Source organism: Cajanus cajan, chromosome 1, assembly GCF_000230855.2.
Source record: "Cajanus cajan strain Asha chromosome 1, NIPB_CcT2T_4, whole genome shotgun sequence".
Taxonomy (NCBI): Eukaryota; Viridiplantae; Streptophyta; class Magnoliopsida; order Fabales; family Fabaceae; genus Cajanus; species Cajanus cajan.
The window spans coordinates 2060967-2076862 of record NC_138517.1 but is presented as its reverse complement, the minus strand read 5'-3'; the positions used below and the strand labels follow the sequence as shown (position 1 = coordinate 2076862).

Genomic DNA, 15896 nt, shown 5'->3' with positions numbered 1-15896 from the left:
ATTATATATGTGAGCATTAATATATATATATATATATATGTTATAATTAAACTTAAAAAAAAATTGATTCGTTATCAAGAAATATTTTTCATCACATATGAGAATTAATCTCCTTCGAAAATTTGACAAACATCAAATAAATGAAAATCTCTTCCAAACTTAAATTTTATACATAGAATAATTTAAACATATATATTTATTTTATTAGAATATAACTTTTACATTTTAAAAAATATTCTTTTTATAAAAAAAGTATGTGTGCGTAAAATAATAGTGAAGACAAGTACTATTCCTTACATATCTGTCTATATATATATATATATATATATATATATATATATATATATATATATATATATATATAATATAAGTGATATAACGTAATAAAAAGTAAAATATGTATATAAATAAAAAACAAATGAATGTTAGTAATATTTATGTATATAATTTTTGGTACAAGTATTTGTAATACATGAATGCTCATTTATTATTGTTCTTTAAATAAATTTGGTTTGAGTAAGTATCTAAAAGAAGAGTATATGGGTTGAGTGGTGTATTGAGTTTTGATTTTTTTTTCAACCCGATTAAATTCGAATCAATTAATTAGTATAAATAAATACTTTTTAAAGTATTTTAATATTATTCTAAAAAACCATTTTAATATCAACGGTTATTATTTTAATCACTCTAATTGAGTAAATTACACACTTTCGATCTATCATTTATTAAGCCCATAAACTTGGACCGGTCTCATAAAAGAATTTGGTCTTATTTGTTTCATCATCTTAGAATTCTCAAAATTGGATCCAATCTCATTGCACGTGTAGCCCTATAAACATGTCAATTCAATCTCTTAAGCTTATGTAGATAGTGTTACTTTAAAGTTTAAATTACAACCCTTGTAACCCTTTATCTTATTTATTAACAATTTAATCTTAAAGTTTATGGAATTAAAAATTAAAATTATAAAAAAAAAATCGTACCTAATGGTCCAAGTTCCATGGTCACCAATCTAATATTAAACTAAAATATTTTTTATTTTTGTTTCTATGATGATAATTTTATGTAATTTTAATCTTTCTAAATAAATCATTAATTTTAATTTTTAAAAATAGTCCCTAATGTTATTACGTGATTACATCACATGCACGTGTGCCTGTAAAGAAGTAATAGGTGCCCTTATTAATTCTATGTCATGTCTGCTTAACAATGAATTATTTTTAAGTATTTTTAAAATTTGTATTATAATAACTAATTTTTTTAAAAAAAAAAGTCTTTAAAGATTAAAATAATAAAGACAAAAAAAAAATATTTTTTTTTTACTTTGACAAAAAAAATGTATTTATTATCTAAAATGATTTGTTTTACTTCTAGAAAATCAAACAACTTGAATCATTGAGGCAAACAGACTAGAATTTAATTAATTTATTAATAAATACTGAAATAGTGAATTGAAAATGAGTGTGACTTGTATACACAGAGTCATTGACTGGAAACATTCATAGACAGATAGTCTTTAATCATATTTTAAGCAAATAAAATTATTTAAAAGAAGAAAAGAAGAAGAAAAAAAAAAGAATAAAAGAAGGCGAAGACCAATTGTGCATTGCAGCTTTGGACTCTCCAAAGAAACGAGTTTCAGAAGCAGAAAAAGTTTGTTTTCGCGTTTTGCGTTTCGCGTTTTGAATTATAAAACGTCGTCGTTTAATGGGCGACGAAAACTCCTCCATGGCCATCACCACTAGAGACAGAGATCGAGAGCTTCTAATCCCCGTCGCCGACACCGCCGGCGACGGCGGCTCCGTCGCCCCGTCCCCCAAGCCGTTGTCTTCGTCTTCTTCGTCGTCCTCGTTCTCGCATCACGCCGGACGCGAGGTGATCTCTTCCTCCACCCTCTCCCAATTAGGGTTTTTCATTAGCCACTGCAATTCATTTCCGTTTCCTTTTTTTTTTTTTCTCCAATTCGCTCAATCTGGTTTGTTTTGAATGTGTTCGGTTTGTGGATTTAGTTAAAAGTTTCCTCCTTGACTTGGATTGAGAGGTTTTTTGGGGATGAACCAGTTGCGGATTGGGGGATCAATAGTTTATGCTGTGCTGTGGGAACCAAGAATTTGATTTAAAAAATTGATAGCAGCGTGTAGCTTCGATTTGAATATTTAAGTGGATTATAATCTGAGTTTGTATCATGATTCATGCATCAAATTGTTTTCAAAATAAAAAGGTATCGCAAAATTCAATAAAGTGAAGCTATCTCGTGCTATTTATTATAAGTTGTACAATTATCCTCTTAAGCAATATCTCCCAACAACATGGATATAAAAAATTATATATAATGGAACAATAAGTTCCTTTTTGTTTTTTATGCTTTTGAATACCGGAGAGTTTTCCCACTGTTTTAGTTGCATGCATTGAGAATTTATACTGCTTTCATGATTATTTTGCCTCATAAGTTGCTCTTTGTTGTTTCTGTCAATTTTGTAGACTTTTTCCAAGGTTATTAGAAGCTGGGCATCAAAAAAGTTCATGACGGGATGGTGCGTGTTTCTTTATTCTGTCCAATTTCATGATATTAATCTTGTTATGTTTCCTGGATGAATCTGCCTATGCGTTATATTCTTTGAAGTGTTGGTTTATTTTCTTATGCTTCTATCTACATTTTATTTCTACTGGCATCTTGTTATTTCTGGTGCTGCATTGCAAGCTGAAAGTATCAGAGCTGCTGGATATTAGAAAGCTCTTACATCTCGTCTCTATTAGGGGGGATATGTACCCCTAGTAATATTATTCAGAGTCCAAGTGATACCTTTTATTTTCATATTAGGAAATCTTAATTGAATGAAAAACATGGGTTCTATAATCTAGAGACAATAAATCTCTTATTCACTAACTGAACACCACTAACTAATATAAAGTCTTTTATTACTATTCTCAACATAGTTCCCACAAAAATATGTAATAATACCATTGCTATCTTATCACTTGATTTAGATTAAAAGGATAACATAATGGAGAAATAGGTAGACTTTTAAGTCATCAAAGATGCTTTAGTAGAGAATAATTGCTGCTAAGAATATTTGATCTTGTCTAGTATTCTCCTCTTTACATGTACATATCTAAGCTTTGCCAGATTATGTTGGTTACCTGTATTTATTTGAATCAGTGGTTGCTTTGTCCTTTTCAAATTCATAAGGTCCTTTGTTTCTGTTGTTGAATTGGTGATATCTCACTAGTCACTGTTAATTCTTTTGCAGTGTCATTCTCTTTCCAATTGCAATCACCTTCTATATAACATGGTGGTTTATTCATTTCGTGGATGGATTCTTCTCTCCAATCTATGCTCAACTTGGAATTGATATTTTTGGTAAGTGATCATGCTTTATGGAATTTCACAATTAACCTTTGCTTATGTAAGATTGTAACAAAATTTATTTTTTTGCATTAACAACTCATTTTGTCATATGGCAGGGATTGTTTTAAGATAATTATATTTTTTTTTTACTTGAGACTGCTAAAATATGGCTATTTAGTTTTATGTTTTCTTGGATGCATATTTAAATTTAAATGAATTTATATATTCATAATATTTTTTTTTCTTTTCTATGTTTTTGCCTGCGGTTGGGTTGGATTATTGCTAGTCAAAATGTCCAATAGAGCAACGAAATTTTTTCAATTGGTTTTATTGTTTGACTTTGACACATGTTGACATTATTTGCTATTATTTGGTCAGGTCTTGGATTCATAACTTCCATAACTTTTATCTTCTTGGTTGGGGTTTTCATGTCATCGTGGTTGGGTGCATCTGTCCTTGGCCTTGGGGAGTGGTTTATCAAGCGAATGCCACTTGTTCGACATATTTATAGTGCTTCCAAGCAGATTAGTGCTGCTATCTCTCCAGGTGTGTGTTTGCCAACATCTAACTCTTGTTATGAATGAAATATTGGGTGAGAACAGTTTATGCTAACATGTATATTGTCACAGATCAAAATACACAAGCCTTCAAAGAAGTAGCTATCATTCGACATCCACGTGTTGGAGAATATGCATTTGGATTCATCACCTCATCTGTTGTCCTTCAGGTTTCCATGAAATTTCAATGCTTGGTGGTTTTTAAGTTCAGAACATATTTTACTTGCAACATTGCTTGAATTGGAATTACATTATGATTCCCTGATGTTACTACTTTAATTAATAGTTTAATGTTACTTGTAATGTAATTTTAATTATTTTTTTATGGAGCTGTGTTAATCTGGAAGAAAATAGTTTTTTTCTGCTAATTTACTGCTTCATGCTTTCTGATAGAGTGATAGGATGCTAATCTGTCTTCCTTGGTTGATATACTGGTCCAATGGTCTTTACTTTATGAATAATGCAAAGTATATGCAACTAATGTTTTTTTGGCTTGGTTTGATTAATAATTTAATTATTGTTGTACATTTTGACCCTCTGTTTTTGAATAAGAATTCTTTGCATGGCTGCAGCAATTATCATTAATCCTTATTGTCGTGCCGTTCTTTGCATCCATGATTATTTTGATGTTGTTTGCTGTTTAGATTTTAGCAATTTTATGTTCTTTTTCAATTGTTGCTATCTTTAAAGCCATATATACTATAAGCTATAGGAAAATTTCCATATGGATAAGCTATTGATGCTTCAAATTTGATGAGACTGGTTTATGGTAAACTGCTGATGATTTTCTGTGTTTATAAAGATTTTACACAACATTGCATGTTCAAATTTTACAGAACTATTCTGGAGACGAGGAGTTATGCTGCGTCTATGTTCCTACAAATCATCTTTATATCGGTGATATATTTCTTGTCAACACCAAGGATGTCCTCAGGCCAAACTTATCAGTTCGTGAAGGAATTGGTGAGTGGTTCTTACCTTTATATTTACTCAAAATCTCAAGTTTCAAACATAGTTTGTTTACTGATTTTCCTTTCTGTGAATCTCTCTCTACTCATGGTGCACTAAAACTTTAACTGTCACATACACTTATAGTGTGTTTGTTTTGGCAAAAACACAAGATTCAAAGCCTCATTTAACGGAACCTGACAGCAAAACAAACACACCTTAAGTCACATATTCTTAATATGCCTTTTTCTACATGTTTCTAGATGACTCTCTTGTCCTACTAGTGTCTAGTACTACGACATACCAGATTACTACAACAAACTAGATTCTATACGTACCTATCTTTATGTGTAAATGTATGTGTGTTGTTCTTAGGATATCACTGGATAGTGGATCCATGCTAATTAACAGACATACGAATAATAATGATAATAATAATAATAATAATTCATTTCACTCTAGTTTCAACTTATGAATTTATTTCAAAATTGCAGAAATTGTTGTTTCGGGAGGCATGTCAATGCCACAGATCCTATCAACGATTGATTCGGGAGTCATACCGGGGGATATAAGTAGATCCATCAGAAGCTGAGAGTGAAGACATAGTAGTTCATGTTTTAGTTCCTTGGTATCAGATGAAGCCATCAGAAGGACAACGCAATCATTCTGTAGCGGATGCAAGCATTGAATTTACGTGGTTGATTGCTGAGAAAGTGATATACTCTGATGGCATCTGTAACATTCGTTTGTGTAAGAATGTAGAATTTAGCATTTGTTTGACAGCAATACAAAATTCAATTCGAATTTTTACCTGTGTATAATCCACTGGTTTTCCACTTGTTATAGCAATCCAATTTTTCAGTTAATGCAGTTATTCTATGCGGTTATCATTAACCAACTAACTATTCAAGATGCCACCAAAACTCGTTAATTAGCTTGAAGTTATAAATTTTTGTGCCAAAATTTATCAACATAGCATCTACAAAAAAGTAGTATCAAAAGCAAAGTGGGGCATTTATCATTTTACATGCTGAGTTTGATAATTGATAGATGGATAATGTCGCTTGAAATCGCATAGACTTGTATCCCTTGACCAGTAAATACTTGAAGTTTCGAAGTGCAAAGGAAATATATAAGTAAATTAGCAAAAGCTAAGCCTAGTACATTGTGCCTTTAAGGCGTCAACAGTTTACACTTAAAAAGGTTTTAAAGTTGGATAATTATCAACTCTGGCATTCATAATTCAGTTTGAATGGACTCTTAGGTAAAAAAAAAAAAAATTAATTTGATCGTAAAAAAACTGTGATTCCATTAAATCTATTATCTAATTTGATTTGATCTATTAAATTTTATATTTCATCGGTTGTTTTTTTATTTATCTTTTTAAAAGACAACTCGTGTTAAATAAAATGTTGAATACATACTAAATATTTGTACGTTTGTGTGCGGAGTTTCTATTGAGAAACTCTTAAAAGAGAAAATCGTAAATTTTCAATGATAATCTTTAAATTACAATAAATAAATAAAAATTATAGTTGAGATTAAAATATATGATAAGTATATCTTAGGAATTCAATGATAATCTAGCACTGATGTTACTTAGAGGTGTTAAAACATATTAGAATCTAGTAGATCAACTCAGTTCACTATAAGTTTGAGTTAAGTTAAAAAAAATTCATTAATCTTGGTCTAATTTTAAGTTAACTTGTTTAACTGACAAATTAAATAAGTTTGAATGAGAATGACTCATTTAACTTACCTATAATTTAGTAATTCAATTTTTTTTAATGTATTGAACATTTGAATGATATCACTTAGACTACTTTATTTGAATAATATTACTTAGATGATAATATTAAATACTTAAATGGTGTCTCTTAGACCACCTTATTTGAATTGTGCTATTACTTGAATTAGTCATATGAATCATTAAATGACATGATCCTTAAATATTAGTGTTATTATTTGTATTAGAATAAATGAATGTTTTGATATAAAAAGTATGAATTATTTTTATAAAAAGAATCATTATTTATTTATTTATTTGCAATTTTTATTTAAAAAATTCGATGAATCATCTCATCAATATGTGGTAAGTCGCACTAAATTGGAATTTTCTTGATTCATCAAAAAAAGTTAAACAGAGTTGTTGAATTCATTTAAAATTGTAATATGTGGTGAACCAATGGAGTGAGCTAAGATGGTTGATTTTGGTAGGAATATAAAACTTTGAGGTTAAAAACTAGAATTATTATTTTGAATGAAAAACTAAAATACTTAATTAGAATTGAATATAACTAGTACAGAGAAATTGACTTTTGAGATATTGATAGACAGATAGAGTTGAAACATATTTTAAGCAAATAAAATTATTTATTATTTAAAAGAGAAAAGAAAAGAGGAAGGCGAAGACCGGTTTGTGCATTGGACTCTCCGAGGGACACAACAAAGAAACAAGCTTCTGCGTTTTCAATTCCAAAACGGCGTCGTTTAATGGGCGATGAAAAATCCTCCATGTCCATCACCACTAGAGACAGAGATCGAGAGCTTCTCATCCCCGTCGCTGACACCGCCGCTGCCGACGCCGCCGCCGCCTCATCCCACAAGCCCTCCTCCTCCTCCTCTTCCTCCTCGCATCATGCTGGACGCGAGGTGATCTCTCTCTCCCAATTAGGGTTTTTTAATTCACCACTTCAATCCGATTTCGTTCCCCTTTTTTTTTTTTTCCCTCTAATTCGCTCAATTTGGACTGTGTTGAATGCGTTGGGTTTCGGGATTTACTTGAAAGTTTCTTCCTTGACTTGGAATGAGAGTTATTTTGGGGATGAACCAGTTAGGGATTGAGGGATCGGCAGTTTCTTTTTGACTCAGCTTGGATGAGTTCATGCTGTGCTAAAGGAAATAAAAAAAAAAAATTTGGTTTGCAGAATTGAGAGCAGTGTGTAGCTTCGATAGAATGAAGATTTAAGTGGATCATAATTTGAGTGTGTACCATGCATCAAATTGTTTTCAAAATGAAGTGTGTGTTTGTTTTACTTAAATCACACTTTCCAATGCATGTTCAACTGAATACCACACTCACAATGGATTAACGTTTAACTGAACGAAAGGGTGATTCAAACACGGGTAGCAAAATTCGCAATAAAATGAAACTATCTAGTGCTTATTATTGTAAGCTATATAATGTAACAAAATTTTCTATATATAAGTAGAAAGACATTGTATAGTTGCATATATTGGAAGTGAATGTTCTTTGTTTTCAGGCTTTTGAATACCAAAGAGAGTTATCCCGCTCTTTTAGTTGCATATGAGAATTTACTCGGCCTTCATAACAAGTTGTCTGCCAGCTTGGTCTTTTTTTTTATTTTTAAATTTATTATTCTGTCAATTTTGTAGACATTTTACAAAGTTGTTAGAAGCTGGGCATCGAAAAAGTTCATGACAGGATGGTGCGTGATTCTTTCTTCTCTCCAATATCTTCATATTAAAGCATATGGATATATGATATGTATTTTGCATTCTTACATATGATCTTGTTGGTTGCCTAAATGAATTTTCCCTTTGCATGCCTTGTATCCTTTGACTTGGTTTATTTTCTTAATTTTTTTATCAACCTTTTGTTTCTACTGGCATTTAGTTGTTTCTGGTGTTGTTCATTCCAAACTGAAAGTTACAGAACATAATAGTTGCTTGCTGAAAGCTCTTACCTCTCATTTCTATTAGCGGAGGTTATATATTTCTTGTTATATTCAAAAAGTCCAGGTGATACCCTATTTTGTTAGGAAACCTTAATTGAATGAAAAGCCTGGGTTCTATAATCTAGAGACCATAAATCTTCATTCAAATCACCTACTGAAGTGAACACCACTAACTAATATAATTACCACAAAATATGTAATAATCTCATTGCTATTTCATGGATAACATGATGGAGAAATAGATAGACTTTTAAGTAATCAAAGATGATTTAGTTGAGAATACTTGGTGCTAACAATATTTGTTCTTGTCATTCACCCTCTTTGCTTGTACATTTCTAAGGTTTAGTGAATTATGTTTGTTACCTTTTTTTATTTGGATCAGTGTTTGCTTTGTCCTTTAGGAATTCATGAGGTCCTTTGTTTCTCTGTTTGAGTTGGTGATATCTCACTGCTAGTTCTTTTTGCAGTGTCATTCTCTTTCCAATTGCAATCACCTTCTATATAACATTTTGGTTTATTCATTTCGTGGATGGATTCTTCTCTCCAATTTACGCTCAACTTGGAATTGATATTTTTGGTAAGTGCTTATTTTTATGGTATTTAATAAATTAACCTTTGCTTGTGTAAAGATTGTAACAAAGTTCATTCTTTTGCACCAACAAGTTATTGTCTTATGACAGCGATTGCTTTAAGAAAATTATATATGTTTTTTTACTTGAGGTGCTAAAATATGGCTATTTAGTGATACATATTTAATTGAGTTTATATTCATAATATTTATTTAATTTTCTATGATTTTGCCTAGATTTGGGTTGATTATTGAAAGTTGAAATGTCCAATAGTGCAACAAAAAATTTTCAATTGATTTTATTGTTTGAAACATGTCGACATCATTTGCTAATATTTGGTCAGGTCTTGGATTCATAACTTCCATAACTTTCATCTTCTTGGTTGGGGTTTTTATGTCATCATGGTTGGGTGCATCGGTCCTTGGCCTTGGGGAGTGGTTTATCAAACGAATGCCACTTGTTCGTCATATTTATAGTGCTTCCAAGCAGATTAGTGCTGCTATCTCTCCAGGTGAGTGTTTGCCAACATCTAACTCTTAATTGTGGTACTTTTATGAATGAAATTTTTTGTGAAATGTTTATGCTAACATGCATAATGTCACAGATCAAAATACACAAGCCTTCAAAGAAGTAGCCATCATTCGGCATCCACGTGTTGGAGAATATGCATTTGGATTCATCACCTCATCTGTTATCCTTCAGGTTTCTATGAAACTTCGATGTTTGTTGGCTTTTAAGTTCCGAACATTTACTTGCATCTTTGCTTGAATTGGAGTTGTATTATGATTCCCTGGTGTTACTACTTGTATTGTTAGTTTAAAGTTACTTATAATGTAATTTTAGTTATTTTTATATTTAATGATGGAGATGGCTCAATATGGAAGAAAATAGTTTTGACTAATTTTTATAGCTTCGTGCTTTCTGATAGAGTGATAGGATGCTAATATTTGTCTTGATTGGTTGATATACCGGTTCAGTGGTCTTCACTTTATGAATCACAAACTATGTATAACTAATGTTTGTTTGGCATGGTTTGATTAATAATAGACTAATTACATTTTGGCCACTTGTTTATGAATATTGAATAATAACAACTCTTGGAATGACTGAGGCAATTTTTTTGGTTCCTTATTGTTGTGCCATTCCTTGCATCCATGATCCATTCTTCTGATGTTGTTGGTTGCGATTTAGATTTTAGCATTTTTATGTTCTTTTTTAATTATTGTGTATCTTTAAGGCCATATATACAATAAGCTATAGGAAGTTTTCCATATGGATAGGCTTTTGATGCTCCGAGTTTGATGAGACTGGTTTATGGCCAATTGTTGATGGTTATCTGTGTTTATTAAGATTTTATACAACATTGCAAATTGAACTTCTGCATCCTGTTTTTTTAACAAAAAACTAAATTTTACAGAACTATTCTGGAGATGAGGAGTTATGCTGTGTTTATGTTCCAACAAATCATCTTTATATCGGTGATATATTTCTTGTTAACACGAAGGATGTCATTAGGCCAAATTTATCAGTTCGTGAAGGAATTGGTGAGTCGTTCTTACTTTTATAGTTACAAGTCTTGAGTTATAGAAGACAAAACACGTGTACTTATTTTACAGTGGTTTTTTGGTAATTGCAAAGATAATTTGTTTACTGAGTTTCCATTTTATTGCTTTCTCTCTACTCACGGTGTTCTAAATTTTGAACTAAAAGGTTTAGTCTTTGCAATAGGATAGGGACAAAATTAGTAGTGATAGTTATACCTACCCTTAGTCGCATATTCTTCACGTACTTTTTTCTACATGTTCCTTGATGACACTCTTGGTCCTACTATAAAGTAATACTATCTACATTCTATACGTACCTATGACTATATTAGTATATGTGTAACCTGTAATTTTCTAGGCCAGCTTATGTACTTCCAAGTTGCAGGCAATGAATGCATATGTAAGTGTGTGTTTTTCTTGGGATATCACTTGCTTGCTCCTTGATACAAGCAAACTAAAAGGCATAATAATAATTCTTTCCACTTTAGTTTTAATACATGCTTGATTTTGTTTCAAAATTTCAGAAATTGTTGTTTCGGGAGGCATGTCCATGCCGCAAGTCCTATCCACGATTGATTCACGCATCACACCTGGGGATATAAGTAGAACCAATAGAAGCTGAGAGTGAATGACATAGTAGTTATTCATGTTTTAGTTCCTTGGTATCATATGAAGCCATCAGAATGATAATGCAATCATTGTGTTGCGGATGGAAGTGTTGGATTTGCTTGATTGATTCCAGAGAAAGTGATAGACTCTGGTGGCTTGTGTAACATTCGGTTGTGTAAGAATGTAGAATTTAGCATGTTTGACAACCATACAAAATTCTATTCTCTGCTTGGAGTCTCGAATTTTTACCTGTGTATAATCTCCACTTGTTATAGCAATTCAATTTTGTAGTGCTGAGTGATTGATGGTTTTGAACTTAATTTAGTGTTTGTGTTTCTATGCAGTTATCATTTTTCATTAACCTAAACATGACCCTGAATTAGTTTGCACAAAATGCTTAATTATTAATTATTGTGCTATTTTTAGTGTGCTTTATCAAAGGTTTTGAAGTTGGTTAATTATCTATTCGAGTGTTTATAGATTAGTTTGAATAGGTTTTTAGGTATAAAGTTTCATAAATAAAATTACATATGTGCATACAAATTTGATATGACTTGTATCGAATCTAAATTCTCAATTTGAATTGTACATGAAATCTAATCCGATATTCAACATGGGTAATATACATGTTAAATATTTATTATATGTAATTAGAATTTTATAATAAATTATATATATAAATAAATATTATGTTTGAAGATATAAATTATAATTAAAGTTTTTATACATAGATAATTTTAAACAAATTATATTTTAAATTTATAACAAATAATTTATATTATAACACTGTTTTTTATTTATTGATAATTTATTTTTAAAAATATTAAAATTTAATTTATAAATAATTATGTAAATAAAATCTGAATTAGATAAGATATTAAGAAAATTAAAAATTCTCTTGATGAAGAATTTTTTTAAAAATATTTTCGTGAGATAGAGATTCATATTTAATATATAAAAAATTATAAATGAATTTGTCATTTAAATTTTTACGGTTTATTTTATGTTGGACGGGTTGATAGACACTCACAATTTCCATTTTCCAATCACATTTCCCTTCCTCTTTCTTATTTAAATGAAATAACAATTTATAAATACTTATGAGAAATGAATAAGAGAAGACACGTTTTTTATTTTTATTGTTTTTTTTCTTCTATTTTTCTTATTTTTATATAAAAAAGCGTAAATATAAGTCTATCAACAAATTACAAATAACAAGAATACTTTCGTTATAATACTAATATTTTAAATATGGTTACAAACAAAACAAAAAACAAAAATAAAGCACTACTGAATTTTAAAACTGATTTATTTGTTTTTTAATTAATAAAAAAACTGGTTTATTTGTTCAAAGAACAGCTCTGATTATTCTATCAATATAGTTTTGATTATTACTGTTATTAGGCCCATTTACTTTATTTTTTAAATTTTATTTCTTGAACAAGCCCAATTATCCTCTTTTGGAGGGTGTTCGAAAAGGGGTGATTAGAAAAAAGTGAATAAAGGATATTTTAGATATTTTAAAAAAATATAGATGTGAGAATAACAAACAAAAAGAGAGGATCATGATATATATATATATATATCTATATATATATATATAGAGGAAGGTTCAAACGACACCGGTGTAACTTTTACTGAGTGTTACACCGCTCAATAACTTTATATTAAATGTGAATTTTGTAAATCCAACCGTTAGATTGAAAGTTCGTATCTCTTAGATCATATATACATTTTAAAATATACTAAAATATGAACACTTTGATTACCTTCAAGTTGTTGTTCAATTTTAACAAAATTTGACATATATGATCTAAGAGACATAAACTTTCAATCTAACGGTTGAATTTTCAAAATTCACATTTAATATAAAGTTATTGAGCGGTGTAACACTTAGTAAAAGTTACACCGGTGTCGTTTGAACCCTCCTCTATATATATATATATATTTTTAATAAGTACACCTTCTTTTTAAAAAAAAATTAAATTCTTAAAATATTTTTAATTTTAATTTTTTAATTTTACATTCTTAATATTTAATTTAACACTTTTTTTTACATATCTCTTTCCTTTATTTTCACATGCATCCCTTTAATTTTTCTTCACCCCCACCTATTTTGATAAGTAATTTTAATTTTTTTAGTTTTACATTATTTTTTTTTCCTCCCTCTTTCAGTTTTCTCACTAATTTCACTATCCACTACTCTAGGATAGTGAAAATGTTTTTTTCAAAATACTAAACTTAATGTTAAAGTTTTTGGAGGGGTGAAAGGAAAGGTAGTGTTAGAAGAAAAAATGTGTGTCTAGTTTGATAGAAACTATCGAGGAAGCTACATGTCCTTACAATATTGTCGCCTACCATTTTATGATTTTGGTGCATGTAAAAAAGTGAAAGAAGTGAAAAATAAGAGAGTAATATAAAAATCGAGAAAATTAAAATTATTCACTGAAATAGATGAAGAATTAGAGGAAGACAAGATGATGCATATGAAAACTGGAAAAGAAAAGGAAGGAGGTGTGTGAAAAGAAAAAATAAAAAATTAAAAGTTAGAGATGTAAAATAAAAAATTTAAAGAATAAAAAAAATTATAGATATTTTAATTTTAAAAAAAAGTGTATTTATAAGAAAAAGGAGGTGCATATATAATTAGCCAAAAGAGATGTGATGAAAACAAGGCCCGCACAATAAACCCACTTATTTGAACTGTTCTAATTTGAAAAAGCCCAAAGTTACTCTTTAAAACCCTAGCTCTACAACTTAGATCCACAGTGTTGAAATCAACCTCTCAACCTAATTATTTCTAGGGTTCTTTCTTTCCCTCTGCAAAAGATCACATTTTTATCTCCATCTACGTTCTTCAGAATCTTGGGGTCTGTGTTTTTGCTTCTAATGTTTTTTACACGAACTTGTTTTGTTTGTTAGTATTCGAATGACAAAAGGGACAGTGACGATTTTGATATTAGGTCTCGTTCGTCGTAATTGGCCTAATTGGGCCTTGCCGACCACTCTGATATATCACCACCCATATTCTGAGTCCCTCTTCTCTGCAAAACATTTTTCATTCTTTTTTTCAATGATCTGAAGTTGTCGATCTGATTCATGTTTTTGTTTCTATTATGTTTAGGTTTAGAATTTGGGTTTGTATGTTATGGTTTGGCCAATGATTAAATCATTGAAAAAAGACAAGCATATGTCAGAAGTTATTCAATGTAGATAAATCTAATCTTCTCTATGAGGCCAATGTTAGCTTTTCTTAAATTTCTATTTTTTTTTTCTTTCAATGTTTGAGAGATTCTTATTTCTTAACAAGTTTTCGTAACATAAGTAATTTTCCATGCTGTGTTGATCTAATTTTCTATTTCCTTTCTTCTCTTAACATATATTGCATTTTAAATTATTTTTCTTATTAGCAAATCGTATGTTGTGCATAACTATTTTTTCCCTCCATCAAACGGGTATGAAAATGTTAGAAAGAATGATACTTCATGTAAATGAAGCTATGAATTTCAAATAAAGAGAACTAGCCATTTTCATTATTGAAAGAAAAATTATAAGCCTAAGTTACTGAAAGCTAGTAACAATGTCACCAATAATGCCAGAGTATGTATATGATCCTTTTGATTAATACTCAACTAAATATTTAGCGTATTTGAAAAAAAAATAAATGTAAGAAATAAAATAATTATACATTTTCTTATACTCATGATATGATACAATAAGTATTTACTAAAAATGTATAATTATTTTATTTCTTACATTTATAAGAAAATACATATATATAAAGAATGTACTTGAATCAACTTAATAAGGAATACAAATTATTTTCACTTGTATTAACATGAAAGACTGTGTTAAACAGTAGGTCTACTTATGTTAAAAATATATATAGTTTCACTTGTTTTAATTGATCATTACTCCAAGCACTAAAAATTCACATGAATTGGAAAAAGGAAGTCACACGAATGAAAAAACACAGAAGTGTTCAGTTAAATAAACATGTTACTCTTGTTACTTCCATGAGTAATATCCTGAACTTATATATAATTAAAAATTAAATTCACACATGTTAAAAAAAATAATTAAATACATTTAATTTTTATGATTTTATATAATAATGTATCTTATATTAATTAAAATATCTTTAATCACATTTATTATATAATATTTTCATTTTTAAATATATTTATGGTTTAAGTACAACTATCAAAATGGGTTTGGCCCGGTGAGCCAACTCGGCTCACCGCGGGTTCGAGCCGGGTTGGGTTGAAAAAAAATTGAAAATTTCAATACGGGTCAAATTTGAACCCGGCTCATTAACAACCCGGCTCACCCGGGTTGAACTCGTGGTGAGCCGAGCTGACCCACAAACCCGTGATTAATTTTTTTTATAAAAAAAATACAATAATTATTGGGCCATGGTGTAGTCCAACATAAGACAATAATGATTTAATGTTGGATTGTGATTTATAATTTTTATGATTTTAGATTGTATTTGAAGTTTAAGATGATTTTTGGATTATATTTGAAGTTTAAGATGATTTTGGATTATATTTATCTATTTGAGATTATTTAGATTTGATTTGATTGTATTTAAAATTATCATTTAATGTTTGGGATAAATG

General features: G+C 29.6%; 2 protein-coding genes and 1 non-coding gene across 4 annotated transcripts; all 3 read left to right on the top strand.

Annotated features, from left to right (window-relative positions):
* Window positions 1-1567: 1567 nt before the first annotated feature.
* Window positions 1568-5720, top strand: LOC109801522 (protein LIKE COV 1). The gene is made up of 7 exons (XM_020362606.3): window positions 1568-1875; window positions 2482-2534; window positions 3252-3361; window positions 3728-3895; window positions 3979-4076; window positions 4743-4869; window positions 5349-5720. The coding sequence occupies exons 1-7, from the start codon at window positions 1708-1710 to the stop codon at window positions 5444-5446; spliced, it is 822 nt and encodes a 273-aa protein (XP_020218195.1). The 5' UTR covers window positions 1568-1707; the 3' UTR covers window positions 5447-5720.
* Window positions 5721-7241: 1521 nt separating this feature from the next.
* On the top strand, window positions 7242-11594 carry LOC109801128 (protein CONTINUOUS VASCULAR RING 1). Of its 2 annotated transcripts, XM_020362127.3 has the most exons (7): window positions 7243-7506; window positions 8251-8303; window positions 9020-9129; window positions 9465-9632; window positions 9726-9823; window positions 10539-10665; window positions 11190-11594. In XM_020362127.3, the coding sequence occupies exons 1-7, from the start codon at window positions 7348-7350 to the stop codon at window positions 11285-11287; spliced, it is 813 nt and encodes a 270-aa protein (XP_020217716.1). In that variant the 5' UTR covers window positions 7243-7347; the 3' UTR covers window positions 11288-11594. The 2 variants fall into 2 exon arrangements, with proteins under 2 accessions (XP_082928613.1, XP_020217716.1); XM_083072487.1 differs by lacking the exon at window positions 8251-8303 and having other exon boundaries at window positions 7242-7506.
* Window positions 11595-14213: 2619 nt separating this feature from the next.
* On the top strand, window positions 14214-14311 carry LOC114916059 (small nucleolar RNA Z43). Its single transcript, XR_003804361.1, has one exon. It is a non-coding gene; the product is annotated as a small nucleolar RNA Z43 (small nucleolar RNA).
* The last annotated feature ends 1585 nt before the right edge of the window (window positions 14312-15896 follow it).

Bases quoted from the DNA above. Each gene is read 5' to 3' on its own strand.
- LOC109801522 (XM_020362606.3), top strand. From the start codon at position 1,708: ATGGGCGACGAAAACTCCTCCATGGCCATCACCACTAGAGACAGAGAT. The intron at 2,535-3,251 runs GTGCGTGTTTCT...ATTCTTTTGCAG, and splicing joins AAAAAGTTCATGACGGGATG to TGTCATTCTCTTTCCAATTG. The intron at 4,077-4,742 runs GTTTCCATGAAA...CAAATTTTACAG, and splicing joins CCTCATCTGTTGTCCTTCAG to AACTATTCTGGAGACGAGGA.
- LOC109801128 (XM_020362127.3), top strand. From the start codon at position 7,348: ATGGGCGATGAAAAATCCTCCATGTCCATCACCACTAGAGACAGAGAT. The intron at 8,304-9,019 runs GTGCGTGATTCT...TTCTTTTTGCAG, and splicing joins AAAAAGTTCATGACAGGATG to TGTCATTCTCTTTCCAATTG. The intron at 9,633-9,725 runs GTGAGTGTTTGC...ATAATGTCACAG, and splicing joins TAGTGCTGCTATCTCTCCAG to ATCAAAATACACAAGCCTTC.